The 19,720-nt window shown below is 29.1% G+C and overlaps 1 protein-coding gene across 1 annotated transcript; it reads left to right on the top strand.

Moving 5' to 3' along the window:
- The first annotated feature begins 1,400 nt into the window (after nucleotides 1-1,400).
- Nucleotides 1,401-5,301, top strand: LOC114193359 (rhomboid-like protein 11, chloroplastic). The gene is made up of 7 exons (XM_028083120.1): nucleotides 1,401-1,729; nucleotides 1,849-1,973; nucleotides 2,955-3,040; nucleotides 3,610-3,650; nucleotides 3,744-3,910; nucleotides 3,992-4,054; nucleotides 4,854-5,301. The coding sequence occupies exons 1-7, from the start codon at nucleotides 1,525-1,527 to the stop codon at nucleotides 5,013-5,015; spliced, it is 849 nt and encodes a 282-aa protein (XP_027938921.1). The 5' UTR covers nucleotides 1,401-1,524; the 3' UTR covers nucleotides 5,016-5,301.
- Nucleotides 5,302-19,720: the final 14,419 nt, after the last annotated feature.

Genomic DNA, 19,720 nt, shown 5'->3' with positions numbered 1-19,720 from the left:
TTTTATCATGGCATCTTTCATCACCTTTATACCTATAAAAGGTTGGAGTTTTATTTTGGTTCGACAGCCAATGCGTGTGTCAGTAACTTCTTTACTCAATAATTTAATGTTATAAATGATTTTCCCACCCACATTTGTTAATTATTTATTTATTTAATTAATTAAATTTCACGGATCTTACACACTCCGCTCTCAAAAGATGCTTCTCCAAAGTTCACCTAACAAGGCTATCAAAATTTGTGAGATTTAGAACTCGTATGGTATCCTTCTCAATCTCCCTATGAGATCTAGAACTCTCAATTGAAGGAACGAGAACAACTATCAAATTAAGATAGCACAATCAAAGCTCACAAGATATACTTTGTAGATTTAGTTTAGTCAACTTTAACTTTCTTGTGTAGTCTAGTCAACTAATATTTGACTCGTCTACTCAGTATAATTATCTGACTTTCATCTTGTATGCTCTTATTTTGACTTTTAATTGTTTCGTCAATATGACTGGTCTAATGAACAAGTTTGAGTTTCATATAATTTGATCTTACTTTAACTTGTCTAGTGAAGTTTTTCTTCTATCTCATTTGGTTGACTTCTAGCTTGGCTCGGTTCGTCTGCCTTATACTTCCAAACTTATAATAAAAGTGACAAAATTAGAAGTGAATTTTTAGTTTGTTTTGAAGTTAATTTTATTTTAATTTAGGAAAAGCTTAAATGGCCCTATTTTTTTTCTCGTAAACTAAAAGAGGAAGAAATAAAAATAAAAATAAATTTTGGTTACACATTAAAAAAACTATTACAATATCTTCATTAGTTATATAGTTAATTAGGGTGATTATAAATTCATAATAAATAGTTTAACCAATTCCAAATCAGAAAAATAAAATGTAAATAGTAATTGAATTTGTTGATTATTATGTGACTATAATTTTCATCTTACACACGAAAATCATTCATCTTAATTTTGAATTAAATGAAACTTAAATTAATAAATTGTATATGATTTTCAAACTATATTTCTATCTATAAATTTAAAATACGAGCAAACAACGAAGAAGGTAAATAATTTTTTAAAATTCTCCTACAATCACACTAACCATGACTTCAATGTAGATTAAAAAAAATACCAAAATTATACACTTAAATGAACTTAAAAAATAAAGCCATTAACTCGGTAATCACAACTCCAACTTAGAAGTAAGTAAAAAGTAAATAAAATCTTGCTTGACTTTCCTTTAACAATATCCTTTGAAACACATCTTATCCATTTATGTCACTTACTTTTAAGTTATTCGTATGGGCAATTTTGAAATAAAAATACTCTAAAATGTTGTTTTAGAGTCGCCATTCGTCAATTTGATAGTAATTAATTTTTCTTAATTCTTCCGTGAAGGCATGTTTCTAAAAGGTAAGGTATGGCTCTAAAACCTCAAATAACAAAATGTTTGGAGACCCTAACAACATGAACACACTGGTGTACATAAATTGAATTGAGAGCACAAGTAAACCATTACTCGGGAAAACCAAAAAATGGCCCAACTTGGTGTCCCGGTAAAAGTACTATCAACGTCATGCAAACTCTCTCAAATTCACATTCCCAAATCCTCTTTCATTTCCAACTGTCTCCCTCCATTTCCCTCCTTCACTACCAAACCTTCTCTCCTTGTCCAACCTAACCAACCGTTATCGGCGCTTCGTTACCGCACTCTCGCACCCTGCAACTGCAATAAGTCAGGTACTTTCTCCGATTAATTTGGATTCGGCTTTTTCTCAAACACCTTATCGTTCGCTACGACTTCCAACTTCACTTCTCCTCAGCTGTTATTCTCACCTCGTTCAGTTCTTCTTTGTTAGATATTATTTCGCAATTGGAACTCGGAAAACCTGAGCCAAAAAGGAAACCGGAGAAACGAGTTAACGGTATATTCTGGATCATTCTCCTCAACATTGGCGTTTTCATCGCTGACCACTTTTTTCATGTAATTTTCTTGCTATCTTTATTTACTATTGTATCTTCTTTATTTATTTTTTATCTGTATATTTTTTAAATTAAAGAAATACAACAAATTTTCACAATTTTAGTGAAATAATTGTTATTATATTTTTTATTTTTCCTTCTTTCTTACAATCCCACAGATCAGACGACATACAAGAATCCAATTAACATGTTTCTTTAACTTTACACATTGGAACAATTTGTTTTTTCAAAAAATCCTATGAAACTAAAACTAAAACAATGTAGAAAGTAATTGGCTTTAAATAAAATACATTTTTACTCTGTTTTCTTCCTTATATGTAAAGAGATGTACTTTGGTGCTTTAAAGTGTTTTTATCATTATTATTCTTATGCACACTAATGGTGTTAATTTTAGCTGATGTATCAAAGGCGTCGCTTATAGATTATCACATGTCAAATAAAATTAATCAAGATAGGCTGTTAAATTGACCAAGTACTATCTTTGTCTAACAAATGCAGTTTTATAAACCAAAGCCAAAAAGAAAACTTAAAGTCCAAACTGGGCAATAAAATATAACGAGGAATCATATTTGTGCTTTGACTTTGCCAATATGAAATTACATCACCATCTCTTGTATTTTTCCGTTTTGGTCTCATTTCTTTGATCACATCGAATGAACGGGGGAGGGAGAAATAAAAGTAATTATGTTTCTGCACATTCTTGATGGGTGTGAAATGCATGGAAATGAGAGGTAGAACAAGAAGAGAAAAGAGAGACAAGGAAGGCTAATATATGACAGATGGAAGGTAAAATGGAAAAAGAGGACAGAAAAAACATTACGAATGTTAAATGCGTTCAAGAGAAAATAGGAGTAAGACAGTCAAACACTATGAAAGGAAAATCAGGAGCTCTTTTAAAGGAGTGTTAAACAAGTGGCATTGCATAAACAGGGTTGTTTCTGTGTTTGTTGCATGATGTCGGGTTTTATATCATTTCTGCAAGGTTAATTGGGCAAAGGATTTGTACTTGTACCACACGTGGCCTGCTTGGTACCAGTTTGTCACAGCTACGTTTTGTCATGCTAATTGGTGAGTGTCTTACTCTCTTATTTCAGTTTTTCCATGTTGTTATTTTTCTTTTTCTGAAGAACATATTCTAGGTAGAGTTTTCTAAGATGCTTTTAATCAGAATTGGAGTTTTACCTTAGTAAGTTTTGTTATAAAGGTTTCAATATATTTGATATAAGAAGTTAGTTATGTAGGTGAGATTGTAATTGTAAAATTAGAGATCAGCACTAAAAGCACTGAATCAACTGTATCTGAGTGCTTTTCCATTCTAAATTTAGGTTGTTCCAAATAAGGAAGCGTAGACACCTCAAAATAATAGTCTAATCATGTCTAATGTGTGTCGGACACTTTGAATACTCTTGGCTGCATTTTATGAATTAATTGTACTTTTATATTTTAAGCTTTGATATGAATAAAGATGAGAGAGTTAGATGAATAGCAGCATTTTTTATTTAAGCAACCATTAATTTTTTAAATTAGTTCTCATTTGATCTATGACTGTGTTTTATATTAATTTTTTTATTTTATTTTTGTGCACTATTTTCTCACTATCTCATTTTACAAGATGACTAATGCATTAATTTGTTCAGGAAGCATCTTTCTAGCAACCTTTTCTTCCTGTACATTTTTGGTAAGGCTGTGACACGGTCACTTGTCTTTCTCGTAAGTGAGTTGTTATGGGATTGATGCTTGAGAGTTTGTTATGTTGTTGTTTCCACAATAGGAAAACTTGTTGAAGAAGAGGAAGGGAACCTTGCTTTGTGGCTTTCTTATATTCTTACTGGTGTAGGAGCAAACCTCGTTTCATGGTTGGTTTTACCTAGAAATACAGTTTCTGTTGGAGCTTCTGGTGCTGTTTTTGGGTTATTCACCATCAGTGTCCTTGTAAAGGTACCTGGAACTGGATTCTAGAGTTCATCTGTTTGCCGTATTTCTTCCAAGTTTTAACAGTCAAGCTTTTAATTAATACAGATGTCCTGGGACTGGAGGAAGATCCTTGAAGTGCTTATATTGGGTCAGTTCGTTATAGAGAAGGTGATTAGAGATGTTGGAACTTAAGGTCATGTTACTTTTTCAACATGCATCCAGAATCATGTGTCATGCTACATAAATGGTTGAGTAATGATATATCATCGCTCTCCACTATAAACACCTAACTAACATTTTTCATTTCCGTCTATTTCTTTTTTCTTATTGCACCATAATACATATTATACTCTTTGTCACTAGGTGTCAAATAGATAAAAGGTATCCATAAATCATGTTTGCATATGGTTTCCTATGTATGTGATGTTTTGGTGTGTTTTGATTCATCCCTTGAGTGAACTATATATGATCCGTATCATCTACAAGCCCCTCATTAATATTTGTGATTTCCTTTTGTCTCTTTTAAGTTAATAACGATGTGATGATCTCTTATGTGGTCTATTGGTGAATATCACATTGGTGTTTCTCCCTTTTTCCAACGAGTTGTATCAAGGTCACTAGTAAGTTATAGTGTTCTGCTCAGATAGTACAGTGTGGTAATTTTCTCTTATGTGTTGGCTCGCGGTCTGTTGGTGAAGATCTCCCTAATGTTCTGCCCTCAAATTATCTAACAAGCGGTACACCGCTTACGTGTGATGTCTTTTCCTCACTAGGTGTCAAATAGATGAAAGGTGTCCATCAATCTTATATGTAGATGGTTTCCTATCTGTGTTGATGCTTTTTATTGACCAATTATCTATATTTTGGACAAAACGGCCATAATTTTTATTCGTTTGTTCTTTGCTTTATGCCAACTATTATCTATCAGTGCTCTGTATGATTGATCTTTTCTTTATGTGTGTCCTAGGTTATGGAGGCAGCCCAAGCTTCAACATCATTGTCAGGAACCTTTCGCGGAGGCTACACATTGCAAAATGTAAATCACATAGCACATCTTTCTGGCGCGCTTGTCGGTGTGCTTTTGGTTTGGCTTCTTAGCAAAGTTCCTTCTGCACCTTCAGATCAATAATCCACGCAGTTCAACATAACAGGCCAAACTACGGGCGTACCTTAGCTAGACCAATAATAACAAATGTGACGCTTTGCTACATCTGCTACTATTGATGCTAGGCATTCAAATAACATCAATATCTGTTGTAGGGGTATTTTCTTGTTAAGAACGCTTCACTATATACGCTTTGTTGTTATAGAAACCTTGGTATTGAGAAGTATAGCTCAAATCCACCGGACCATGTACCACACAAATGAGTAATACACGATAATGAAGAACTTGCAAGAAAAATTAGACGATTAAACCGAAAGAGCAAAAAAATATCTTTAAAAGAAGTTTAACATGATTTAATTAAAGTATTAACCAATTTCAATCTATGGTCGGAAATTTACTTTGAATAGAGATTACAACTCTTTGGTTTTTGACGATAGTCCATACAGGTTATATTTATACAGAAAAATAAATGTCTATCTAACTTTTATAAAACGTGCCAAAATAGTTGGAGAAGACACGTGAACAATGTTTCACATGAGTTTGAAATATCAACCAATATGAGTTTAAAACATTAACCAAAACCTAATTTAATATAACAAATGATGAAGTTATAGATGATCTAATACCTCTAAATAGAAGGTCTTATCTAATGTTTTTTTAAAATAATTATATTTAAATAATATATAAATATATAAAGTACATAAATTGATATTAAAATTAATTGTTATTTTTATTTAATGAATAATTACGTTAAATGAACAAAAAATTTAAATGAACGTTGAATTCTGATTTTCTAATTTGTGAATAGCATTTTTGTGGAATTAGTGTAAAATCATAATATTAAATAATATAATAAATTACTAATCTATTATACTACTAAGAAAAATCATCATCATTATTGTCCATACTTTTATTATTGACACGTGTGCAAATATTCGGATTCTTGGTCATTTTATACATTGTCAGTTACAATATTATCCCTCCTTATTATACTAACACATGTAAAAAGTTTGTCCTTTGGTCATTTACATCGTTGGATATATGCCTTTTCGAGAATTTTGAAATTCAAAATCCCCTCCATTCTCGCAAAGTTGTGTTCCTTCGTTTTCTCTCTCCCCAAACCTTCATTGGAGGATCATGATGAGAATAAAGGTGGTGTATATTTTAATTTAGCAACGACGCATCTATTTTTATATAATATACAGATGTTTATATTTACATGTGTTTCTTTTTAAAAATTTTAATATTAATTTCATGTTGTATTTAACTTATACGGGTCATATTACACAATATGTCGACATTTTACTTCAACAACGACCCGTGCATATACACTTCATCTAAATATAATATATATCTATTTATATCTACATATGTTTTTATTAAAAAATTTAACATTAACGACATATAGTATTTATTTTGTAGAGACCATATTACAATATGTTTACAATTTACTTTAATAACGACAATGACCGTACATATACATTTCATTTTAATATAAAATATAACTCAAAAGTATAATTGTAAATTTTAATCCTATAACAATAATGTCTTACTGTACATTACTAATTTATAATTTAAAATAAACACATTCATATCTAACTATTATTTTTTAATCTTATTATTATTATTATTATTATTATAATCTATTATTATTAACATAATAATAACTATATTAATTATATAATAGTAAAATATAATTATATAAATAAATAATTTATTTAAATATAACATTAATTATATTAATTTTTTAATCTAAATTATAAAAAAATTGATTCGTGCATACACATGGGTATTCCTACTAATCTATTTCTTAAAAGGAATATGATTTTAGAGCATCTATTTCTCAATATATAAAAAATGATTCTTAAACATCTTATCTATACATAAGACAACCATCACCAAGTGTGAAAAATTCTTATCAAACACAAAAAGCATCACATAAAAAATTAACTAAAAGTGGAAATCTTACCCGCTCTATTTGTTTGACACATGGAGGAGTGTGGTGTTTACACGTGGTATTGAATATACATTTCATCTCCTGTCCTAAAACCCTAATCTTTCACTCCGAACTTTTCTCTCACCCTCTACCGCCTCACTCTCTATGAGCAAAACCTTATTTCTCTTTCTTCACTCTCAATATCTCAATGCCTTGGTTGTCTTTCTTCTCACAGTCTTCTTTCTTCACAAGAAACCCTATTTTTTATTCTTGGCCCTCACTCTCTTGTCATCGTTATCTCCTATCTCTTTATTCTCACTCTATGCGCTCTATGTCAAAGAACTTCTAACTTTTTCTCATACCTACCATGCCCTCTTCCATTTTTTTCTCCTCAACACTGATTTATTTTTTCTTCTCTATTGGTACCAGTTTTGGTTCTGGCTTTCGCATTTTATCAAGTCTCCAAGGTTTTATCTTTCCCATTTTATTGGGTCTCGAAAGTTTAATCATTTTCTCTTCACCACTGATTTTTGTAGTTATATATTTAATTTTTTTTATCATTTTCTCTTCACCACTAATTTTCATAGTTATATATTTGATCTATTTTTATTAATATTATTTTTTTCAGATTTTCAATTAGGGTTTCGCTTTGCGCTCTAGATTTCTCTCAAGTTTTGGTTTTCGTTCTTGCTCTTCTTTTATGTTTTTTTTTCTCTTTTTGACATGGCTCTCTCTATCTCTTTATTTCCATGGTTTATGTTTTTCTTCTTCCACTTTTTGTTGACATTTTATTCCACTTTTTGGACTATGAAGCTTCTTTATGACCTGAAATCTTCACCAATAAGTGCTTTTGGCTTTTTATTGGGAATGATTGTGTATCAATTGAATGTAAATATTAGTTTCTTATGTTTTGGTGTTTGACCAAGCGTGTGTTTTGGTTGTATCTGTAGATTTTGTTTCAATTCATTTTGTGTATTTTTTGCCTCTTCATGCAGTTTTTGGTTATGAACCAAATTCAATTTTTCCAATTGAAATGGTTACATTAGCTAAAACCACATGTTTTATGCCTCTTCCCAAAACAAAAGTAATTGCTAGCGGGGCGATAAGTGTTTTTTAGACCCTATTTTGTATGAATGTTATTGAGGATATAATTTAAAAATTTTCTTAGCACACTTAACAAATAGGTTGAGTTTGACACTAGAAATAGAGAAAAGGTTTACCTCTATGCTAGATGGAGTTCAAGAAACATTTCTGATAGAGCATAGTTTTAAGGTATGTTGTTTTTCTCTCTTCCTCTTTACTGTATTTTTTATATTTTCATCCTTTTTTATAACTAGAAATGTTTATTCTTTTAGATATAATATTGTAACTAATGTCAAGTTAGAGTAATATGTGTTGGGTATTGGACTCCCTTCCTATGTGGAGAAAAGACCCAAAACTTCAGAAGTCCATGTCTCATTTAAACTAGTGATGAAGGGGCTGCAAAATAAATAGAGAGGCAGAACAATAGAGTCAGAACACAATGAAAATCCTAGCACAAAGAAGGAGATGTAGAGGAAAAAATCTGTTCACATTTTTCACAGAGCTGTCACCGTAAAATCGGCTCTACGGATTCGCGCACCGTTGGATCGAGCTTTTACAGCAGGTTCGGAACACATTGTTCTTCATTCTGAGTGATAGGATCGCAAATACGAGGTCTGAGTTGGGAGATATTAATTTTGCACTACAATAGTGATTTTATAGGTTTTTCTTCTCTTGTTCTTCTCTATTTGAAAACTTTGTTGCTTTGCTATTTGGTTGACTGTTGGCTGTTGGGACTAATTTGCGTTGTTGATTGAGACTCTTCTGTACTCTTGTTAATCATAATGGAGTTATTTCTTTGGTTTGGACGACTCATGATTTTTACCCTTAATTTGAGGGGTTTTCCACATTAAAAATCTTGGTGCCTTTATTTGTGATTGTGGTTATTTATTATTGCTGCTCTTTGATTGTTGTTGCTCATAGATTTTTGCAAGTTAGGGAAAATTATATTTGCTGCATTCTCGGGTATATTGTTTGTGTTGTTGTTTTCCTCATCAATATGTTGGTACAGGCATATTGTCATGGTATGCAAGCACTTGGGCTGCAATGGCATTTGAATGGTGATGGTGCATGTTTGATAGTCTTTAATAGCACTTTAGTTTCTTCCTGTCTGTTATTTCATGTCTAGTTTTGATGAAAAGGGGGAAAATTACATTCTTTTGGTTCATTTTATATATGCTATAGATCTAATTTATGATCATTGAGTAATGTGGCAAGTTGACTTGCCATTGACACTATTAAGGTGAAAATGGACTATGATGGTTGTGAATTCTCATTTATGTTTGTAAAGTGTTAGGTTCGAATCTTTCTTCTTTATAGTTGCTATCAATTTTAACTTTTTCAAGCAAATATAGAAAAGATACCTTATTATTTTCACCTTTTGTCAGAGTAAATCAGCATATACATTATCTCATAATAGTAGTATACTCAACAAAAGGATTCAAATTTTATTTATCATTGTTCTATGTCTCTCACATTCTCATTTTTCTGTGATAACATTTTTGTTTTGTATCAATCTGCATTAATTTCACATGAAATAATATTTTGTCTTCTATGAGCATTTTCATGTTTGTGATGTCTATACCCATTGTTTATATCAATCTCCTTTTTTCATTTCTACGACTTTTTTTTTCTCTTACTTATATAATTATGAGCCATGTGTCAATCAAATTCTATTGTTTATAAGCTTTTTTATTGGTGGCCTGAAATTATTCATCAGATGTTGATCATCATATCAACATTGTAAAAATCAGATATTGATCACATGTAGTTAAATCTTAAATATACAATTCATATTTTTAAAATTTAAACTTCTATCCAATTAATTTAATTGAAATGGGATACAAATTGAAAACTTTCTTTGGATTTTAAAGGATTCAAAATCAATGTTCATTATAAGTAGTTTGTTCAAACAAATTTATTTATGTTCATTTCGATTTACATTATTTTTATGCAAAGTATCTCTTTAGTTTAAGAATTGGCATTTTATCGTTCAGTTTTTACCTTTGAATGAAATGTTGATGAAATTTTACAACTCAAATAATATCAAATAAGTAAATAACAATGTAATACTAATTATTATAATTATTTTAATATTAATCATACTATTCTCTGATTAACTTTATATTTTTTCTCTCAAGATTTACCATTTGACTTTTGAACTTATGTTCGTCAACATACTTTCAATTATGTTGTCCCGCAATTTCTTGCAAATATTTTTTCATAACAAAATTTTGTTTATATTTCCTACAAAAAAAATTTCAAAACAAAATTGGCAAGAAATATGAGTTTTTTAATAGTGTTCTTTGAAGTAGACAATGACAAAAGAAGCAACAATATGTTTACCTTATCTGTGAAATGTTTACCAATTGTGGTCATACTAAGTTAGACAATATTCTAATATTTTGGAAAACCAATTGTGGGAAGATTATGTTTGACAATTGATCTGAAACACTTCTGATGATATTTACTTTATATAATTATGTATGTATTATGTTGGGTTACATATTTTATATTGTTTCATCTATTCAAATATAACACATTTGTTTGAAAATTTAGTTTTGACATCTTATTGAATATTTCAGTAATAAATAATTTTAGGGTTAAATAGGCTTTCTGCCCCTTAACTTTCAGTGAATTTTGGAATTAGTCCATTTCAAAACTTTAGACCAATTTAGTCATTCATCTTTCTAAATACGTGAATTTAGTCTTTTTAATCAAATTTTGTTAAGTTTATTTGACATTTCAAACACGTTTCATAATAATATTTGACTTAACATTAAAACAAAAATGTATCAAACAGTATAAACAACTTAAATACAATCATGAAATGCTACGAAATATCAAATAAACCTAACAAAATTTGATTAAAAGGACTAAATCCACGTATTTCGAAAGATAAAGGACTAAATTGGTCTAAAGTTTTGAAATGGACTAATTCTAAATTTCACTGAAAGTTAAGGGACCAAAATCATATTTAACCCATAATTTTATGTTTATAATTCTTTATAAACGTTTTGACATCTTACTGAATTGATTTTGACATTTATCGAATATGTCATTTACTTCTATAACCTTAAACATTTTAAGACATTGAATTTTATTTAATTGAAATATAAAAGTGCTTTTTAAAAATATATAAAGGTATTTTTATATAATTGAAATATAAAAATCACTTTTAAAAATATATATTAAGATATTTATATGAGAAGATTAAATAAAATCACGTTTAGTTAACTATCATTTAACATTTAATTTATGTCAATTTTAATTTTAGTTAAACCTATTATATTTTAATTTTATACTAATTCATTTGAATTAAAGATAATAGGATTAAATATGTTTTTTGTCCCTCAAGTTTCAGTGAAATTTGGAATTAGTCCCTCTTCATGATTTTTGACCAATTTAGTCTTTGACCTTTAAAATTGCGTGAATTTAATCCTTTTAACCAAATTTTGTTAAGTTTATCTGACATTTCAAGCGCATTTCATAATAGTATTTGAATTGTTTACACCGTTTGACACATTTTCGTTTCAATGTTAACTCAAATATTATCATAAAATGAGTTTAAAATGTCAAATAAACTTAACAAAAATTGGTAAGAAGGATTAAATCCACACATTTCTAAAGATGAAGGACTAAATTGGTATAAAATTTCGAAGATTGACTAATTTCAAAATTCACTGAAACTTGAGGGACCAAAAACATATTTAACCAAAGATAATATGATTAATTTTTTGTTATAATTAATTAGTATTAGTTACTGTTGCTTAAAATTTGTTCATTTATTGTGGTTGAAAAATAACTAAAATTCATATGAAATGGAAAAAGTTCCTTATATCTAATGTGAGGTTGTTGTGGCCATATTTGGTAAACTTTTCATATACAGTATATAGTCAATTATTCATCAAAAGTATTGTCAAATATTGTCTGTCAAATGGTTTTAAAATAGCTAATTCTTTCCATGACGAAATTGTACTTTTAGTGTATAATATATTGGACAGAAAAGGAATTGTATTATTTTACATCAGAAACCACTAATTTACTTGTAAAACAACAAAAGGAAGTCTGGCTTTCCATTTGGATATATATATTCTTAAAAAATGTCAGTGTCCATTACTTATAGTCTCGAGTCCATGCTTTCTTATTGCAGAATTTTGATTCTACATTTTAGTGCAATAATGTTCAAATTTAATAAAAAATAATTAAAAATTCATATCATAAATCTTTGAAAATAAGAATACATAAATGTTCTTTAAAAAACAAGAAATGAAACTGTCATAGTTAACACATACTACTAAGAAAAGTACACACAAAGTAAGTTCTTTCAATTTCCACTCAGAAAATGTCATTGCATATCTTCAATATGGACATTCTATCAAGTGTCATTGTCTTATGGATGGAAGTATTCGTGAAGAAGCAAAAATTACACAGAAGATGATTCCTGCTAAAAAGTTGGACAATAGAAGTAACAATTATCCAAGTAAATATGAATGTCATTTGTGGTATATCATCATGTATACTTGACCTTATAACATTGTGATATTTGTTCTTCAGAGAAAAAAACCCAAATCTAAATAAAAGCAATACAGAAACTGTTGGGAAATCACGTACTAAAAATAATAATCTCTTCAAGCGAAAGCACACCCACAAATAAAAGCAGAAAAATATAAATAAAAACACACAGGAAATTTAACGTGGTTCGACACCTCAAGGCCTATATATCCACAATCACTCAACAAGAAGTATTATAAACCAAGTGCAATTTTTCTGACCAAAATTGTAAGCCCTTCATAATGCAATTTTTCTGGCGAAAATTGCAAACCTTCCAATAACACACAACTACCCAAGCCCCTCATACACCTAAGAGACCTATTGAGTTGTGGTGACAACTCCAAAACCAAATCTTTACTTTTATAATACTTTTCTACTGCTCTCTTCTTCACATTACTCAATGTGGGACTTTGGTGAATACTCACTTGAGAACCAACATATCCTTCCTTCACCAAAAGTCTCATGTGCTATGGAACAAACACTTGACACACCACCAACAAATATGCTTAAACCACTATTGCTACTAGTGATCCAACACATCTGCTTGAACCACTCTTGTCACTGGTGATCTACACAGACTCATTAACGATGACAATCTTGCTTCATCATCGACCCTCATCGCCTTGCACATCAGACTCGTTGTCAGCAACTTTCACATCATTGTCACTAACAATTCTCTGATACTCAAGGAGAATCCATCATCAACACCACCTTGACCAAGCCATGGCACCGTCACAACACCACGATACAACACCCGCTGCTGACGAAGCATAGCGTGAGCCACGAAAAAACACCACCATTGGAGATCTCGAGCTCCACCCTCACCATGCAAATCCAACGTTACCAAACATCATAGTCCACCAAACGCAATAACCAGAGCAGATATGTAAGTCGTAGAGCACTTTCTCCATGCACATGTCACAAACCGCGACTCACACAGATCAAATCTCCATCGTACATCACTCATTAGGCTACACAAGCACCATTTGCAACCTCCTCTATCGATCTGGGAGCATCTTGCCACACATGAACTCTACTCTCTTCAAAGGATGTTGATTCTGGTCAATATACCAAAATGGTCCTCTTCCTCCCTTGATTAGAAAGCCTTGGTCAGAACCTTAGCTCTGATACCACTGTTGGGAAATCACGTACTAAAAATAATAATCTCTTCAAGTAGAAGCACACCCACAAATAAAAGCAGAAAAATATAAATAAAAACACACAGGAAATTTAACGTGGTTCGACACCTCAAGGTCTACATCCACAAACACTCAACAAGAAGTATTAAAAACCAAGTGCAATTTTGCTGGCAAAAATTGCAAACCTTCATACAATTTTTTTATGGACCAAAACTGCAAACCCTTCATAGTGCAATTTTTGTGGACCAAAATTACAAACCCTTCATAATGCAATTTTTCTGGCGAAAATTGTAAACCTTCCAATGACACACAACTACCTAAGCCCCTCATACACCTAAGAGACCTATTGAGTTGTGGTGACAACTCCAAAACCAACTCTTTACTTTTATAATACTTTTGTGTTGCTCTTTTCTTCACATTACTCAATATGGTTCTAAATGAACTTTCTTAAAAGCTTCAAACCAGAGGTATAGTAATGTTTGCTCTGCTGATTCATTCTAAATGGTTTCAAAATTAAAAGGTTTAATTAGTCGGATGGTACCCACTTAGGTACAAGTGTGTCAATCTGGTACCCACTTTTAAAAAAGTGTCAATTGCATCCTAACTTTTCAAAAAGTGTTTCAATTAGGTCCCTTTCAGACGGAGTTGACTAACGCCCTTAACGACGTGCCACGTGTCACTTTGTGGTTTATTTTATTTTATTTTATTTTTATTTTATTTTAATTTTTTGAAAAAAATAATAAAAATGCCACGTGTTAGGTCCTTGTGTGTGACATGTGATATTGTCAGTGCCACGTGGCGTTGCAGTGCCACGTGGCGTTGCAGTGTCATGTGTTAGTGTCACTGTTAGATGCCATTGTGTTGATTTCGATTTAGTTTTCATATGTCTTTTTGTTTCAATTTAGCACTTACTTATGTGTATCTGACTCAATTTTGTCCCAATTATTTTAATAATTAATATTTTTGTAATCTATTTTTTATAAGATTAAAACTAATTAAGTACAAATATTTTTACAAAATTAAGTACTAATATTTATATTGTTTCTCTCAATTTCAGACCCAATTTATTATTTGTATAAATGTTTTACAAATATTTCTTATTAAAAATGAACTTTTAACATATTACTTTATTAATTACTTTTTTATTAAGTACTTATGTTTTGTTAATTATTTTTTTTTTCAAAATAGAACAATATTGTCTCTTATTAATTTTAACCCAAAATTTCTATTTGTATGAATGTTATACTAATATTTTTTTTATTAAAAATGACTTAATAAAATGACTTTTACCACTAAATTTTAATATAAATATCAAATATTTAATTTTTGTAAAAATTTTATACTTAATTACATTTAATTTTATAAAAAAGGATTTTAATTATTAAAAAAAGTTGGGTCAAAATTGAATCAGATACACATAAGTACTAAATTGAAATAAAATGACATATATGGGGACTAAATCGAAATCAACACAATGACATCTGATAGTGACACTAACACGTGGCATTACAATGCCACGTGGCACTGACAATGCCATGTGTCACACACAGGGACCTAACACGTGGCATTTTAATTTTTTTTCTTTCAAAACAATTAAAAAGATTTTAAAAAAATTTAAAAAAATTTAAAAAAATTTAAAAAAATTTAAAAAAATTTAAAAAAATTTAAAAATTTTAAAAAAATTTAAAAAATTTTTAAAAAATCAAAAAAATCATAGACTGACATGTGGCACGTTGTTAAAGGCATTAGTCAACTCCGTCTGAAAGGGACCTAATTGAAGTACTTTTTCAAAAGTTGGGATGCAATTGACACTTTTTTAAAAGTGTGTACCAGATTGACACACCTATACCAAAGTGGGCATCTGAGTAATTAAACCAAATTAAAATGCATCTATTTTTGAAGAGAATGGTCAAAATGAATCAAAAGATGGAGGAAAGAAGAGGAAGTTGGTTGGTTCTCCACAAATTTGTTCCCGAAGTATTGATATACTAGGTTCTTCAAATATTGCAAATATGTTTAATATTTTTAATAAACCATTGACATCTTTATTTTTTAACAAAGTCCTAATTTTTTTCACTAAATCTAAATGCAGAATTCATAATCTAATTCTACTTAGTTGGACCTTTGAAACATAATCTAATCTAACATAGTCCTTGGTTTTTTAAATTATTTATACACTATTCATGATCTTTTTGTGAATGAATGATCCATGTTTGGTATTTATGCAAGAGTCTTTGTTTTCTGGAGTTGATTTAATTATGTAATCTATATAGTTGATTTTATCCAGTGGGATAAGGTTTTGTTGTTAGTGTTATCCTTTTCAAGTTTTAGTGTGCAATATCAACCCAAATGTTATGATTCTTCAAATTCAAATTATGGGATTAAGGTATAAGCTCTTTCAGATAATTCAACCAACATTTTATCACAGTTGATCTTCCATTAATCATTATTGAATTCATCTCTACTACTATACTCCAGTTATAATTGTTTCTTAACATTTTTGACCCAACAAATGGTATAGACTTGTTATAATCCCGTCTTGGATTGAACATTTTCAATTAAATGGTTCAACATAGTTTTTATAACACTAATCCCACAATTCAATTTTTCATAAATTTTTACTCTATTAATTTGGAAAAAAAAATATAAACAATAAAGGAAGAATCTATCAACTGAACATGTTTTATGAGAACGACTACCTAAAGAAGTCCCCCAATTGTTTGATTTCATTCCCCAAGTGTATTTTCATATGTTTTTACTGTATAAATACGTTGTGAAGTGGTTGATGGGATGATTCCATTATTTTACTATGCATTATACTTCAAATTTTTAAATTTTCAATTTTTAACAACTTGAATTCTATTAGAGATCTAAATTATGTCCCTAAAATTTCCAAATCATGTGAATCAATCTAATGTATGAAAGTAAATACCATTATTAAATTCACAAATGAAAAGACATAAGGAAAACTAGGTGAATCAATCTACTGGTTTCACAACAGGCAGGCATGGGTGTGGCTTTTTCCTTTACCATGTTTGAGCCATTTTGAATATTCACACTGAAGTTAGCAAGTTGTATCATATGGAAATTGATGAATCCATTTCAAGCCCATTACATGGCCCATATTCACCTCAAGGCCCAAGTCCACAAAAAGGTCCAATAACTAGAAGCATGATAAGAGAATTCAAAAAGGCTTACATTAAGATGACAATAATTCTCAAGGCCATCAAATGCTTTTCTCATGGGCTAAAGAGGACATCAAAATATGATGGGTTTCATGTAAAGCATTGGTATAGTTTTTAATTTTGGGTCATATGTTAGGCCATACTTTATAAAATAATTGGTCAATGTACATTGTTGATTAGCTTTCAAATTGGGCTAATTCAAGCCCAATTGCGAAGCTTGGCTGAGAGTGTTCTCAAGGCACATGTTCCGCATGGTGCCAAGCATGAGAAATGTGAAGGGACACTTGGCACATGATCCTTGCATCCCTTACATAACACGGATTTAAGAGGTTTCTTGTAGCCTAAGTGAAGTTTGCATTTCATTTCAATGTTTGCATTGCATCTTGGCCGACCTCTCTACTATAAATGAGGGCCTTCACCACTTGTATTTGGTTACTCTTTACTTGGTAATTGAATGATGTTGAGATCACTCCATACTATTGCCTTAAGAGTCAAAGTTAGACTAAGCTTCTCTTTTAGCTCTTCTAGTCTCATTCCCTAGGATAGGTCTCCTTTCTAGAACTTCACTTCCATAATCCATAACATTGTTCAAGGGCCTCCAACCTTGCTCCACTCATTCGTGCCTCATGGAGTTTCTCCTCCCTACATCCATGCTTGAAGCTCCATCATAAATATAACATTTTGTATCTTTAGAAGATAGAGTGGGTTAGACTTTTATTTAGATATGTAGGTTATTTTTTTAATTGTAATTGTTTTAGTTCTTTAATAATTATAAAAATTCATTCACTTATTTAGTTCCATAGATTTGTTGATGCATGAGGAACTTCTCTTTTCCATGTTCTTGAGAATATATTCTTTCAAGAAACTAGATATAAGTGAGGAATCATATTTTGTCAATTGATTTTTATTAATTTGATTTAATTTTTTGTTATTATTACATTTTAGATTTGCATTTTTTATTTTAGTACATTTAATCAGTATTTTATCTTATAGGTATTTAGATATGTTTCTTATTATAAGTAACATTTGTTATTAGTTTTGTAATAAAATTGAGAAAACAATAAAAATAAAAATAAATTGTGGGAGAGTAATTATATTTTGTTATATATAAAAATAAAAATTTATCATTACTATCAAATATATTGTTTTAGTATAATAATATGTTTAAGAATGTATAAAATTATGTGAAGATTTATATTTGGCTTAATTTTATGCATTAAAAATATTATCTTACGATAGTTTTAATCTTTTTTTTTTCTTTTTCCTTTACAATATAATGCACAGAAATTAACTGTCACTTTTTTCACACAAAAATATTGGATAAAAATATATAAAACTAAAATTAGATTTGATAAAATTCATAAATACAATACTTTTATTAACAATTATTACATTATTAAAATTATTACTTTTCAATAAAATTGTATATGAATACAATATATATAAATAAATAATAATTAAAAATGTTTAAAGTTTAATTAATAAAATGGTCAATAAAATTAAAATCACAGTACTATCCATTTTCGATATTTATAGTAGTATTTTTTATTGCTGTTAACTAAAAATATATTATTTTGTTCAGTGTTAATTTAAAATATAGAACGATATAAATTTTGTATGCAATGCCTTTATTTTAATTTATTCTGATACAATGAAAATCTACCACTAAGAAAATAATTAAATTTTTTAATAAAATATAATTAAATTTTATCTTTTCCTTCCCGTATTTATTATACATGTATAAGTATATGCACATATATTAAGAATGAATATAAAGAAAGGAAAATAATTTTTTTAACTAAATTTTGACAATTTTTTCTTACAATCTTAGATGACATTTTTTAAGTGGTTTTTTATTTTCTTATTTTTTTATTTTTAACATTTCAAAATCACTTAAAAAAACACATATCATGTTATAAAAAAAATTATTAAAATTTAGTAATTAAAATATTATTGTCCATAAAAAAATATTAAGAATGCTCATTTTAAATGATGATAAAAATATCATGAGTACACCTACAAATCATAGTTTGATGGGAAATCCTTATCTAAAAATGTCTAACATGCCTACCTGAGAAACACCTCATAATTATTCTGTTTTTTGTTTGTTTCAACATAATCAAAAGAATTAAGATGAATATAATAAATTTTTTACATATGTCATGATCACTGTTTGTGTTTAAACAAATTAAATAAAGTTATTTAAATTTTGGTCTAACAGATAAATTTTTAAACAAAAGATTAAATTTATCTTAAATTAAGATTTGAATAGTACATTAGTAGTGATTTTTGTTTTTTTATGTCTATGTATATATTTGGACATAAAATAAATCTTTCAAAAATTTATAATTCCCATTTTATTTCTGTTTTTCTTCTTGAAAAACAGTTCCTAAAAACAAATATTCAAATATGTTATTTTTTGAACATAAATAAAATATTTGAGTAATTATTGTTTTAAAAATTTATTGTTTATGATATTCTTTTAAAAATTTAATCCAAGCTTCTATATTAATTAATTTATTTTTTTAACATTTTATCAGTTATATTTATTTGTATTCATTTTTAATTCTTTTGTTATATTCAAATTTTACTTACACACTAATGTGACACATTAATGTGACTTTGTAATTTCTATATTGTAAAAGCAAATCATTCGATATAGCAAATATTGTAAATGAAATATTAGTAGAAATATTATTTTCCTAAAAAAAATAATATTATAAACATTTTTTTCTATAAGATTATTCAACCGTATATTTTAAATATATTATTTTTACAATACATTATCTATAACTATATATAAAGGGGATTCCCTTTTTTGTGTCCACATTTCAT

This window comes from Vigna unguiculata, chromosome 8, assembly GCF_004118075.2.
Source record: "Vigna unguiculata cultivar IT97K-499-35 chromosome 8, ASM411807v1, whole genome shotgun sequence".
Lineage (NCBI taxonomy): Eukaryota > Viridiplantae > Streptophyta > Magnoliopsida > Fabales > Fabaceae > Vigna > Vigna unguiculata.
Note: the sequence above shows the minus strand (reverse complement) of the source record. Positions and strands in the feature narration are given on the sequence as shown.

What these genes read in the sequence shown, in the direction of transcription:
- LOC114193359 (XM_028083120.1), top strand. Translation starts at nt 1,525, where the DNA reads ATGGCCCAACTTGGTGTCCCGGTAAAAGTACTATCAACGTCATGCAAA. An exon ending in CCATCAGTGTCCTTGTAAAG is followed by an intron (nt 3,911 to 3,991) that starts GTACCTGGAACT and finishes TAATTAATACAG; the next exon opens with ATGTCCTGGGACTGGAGGAA. An exon ending in GTCAGTTCGTTATAGAGAAG is followed by an intron (nt 4,055 to 4,853) that starts GTGATTAGAGAT and finishes TGTGTGTCCTAG; the next exon opens with GTTATGGAGGCAGCCCAAGC.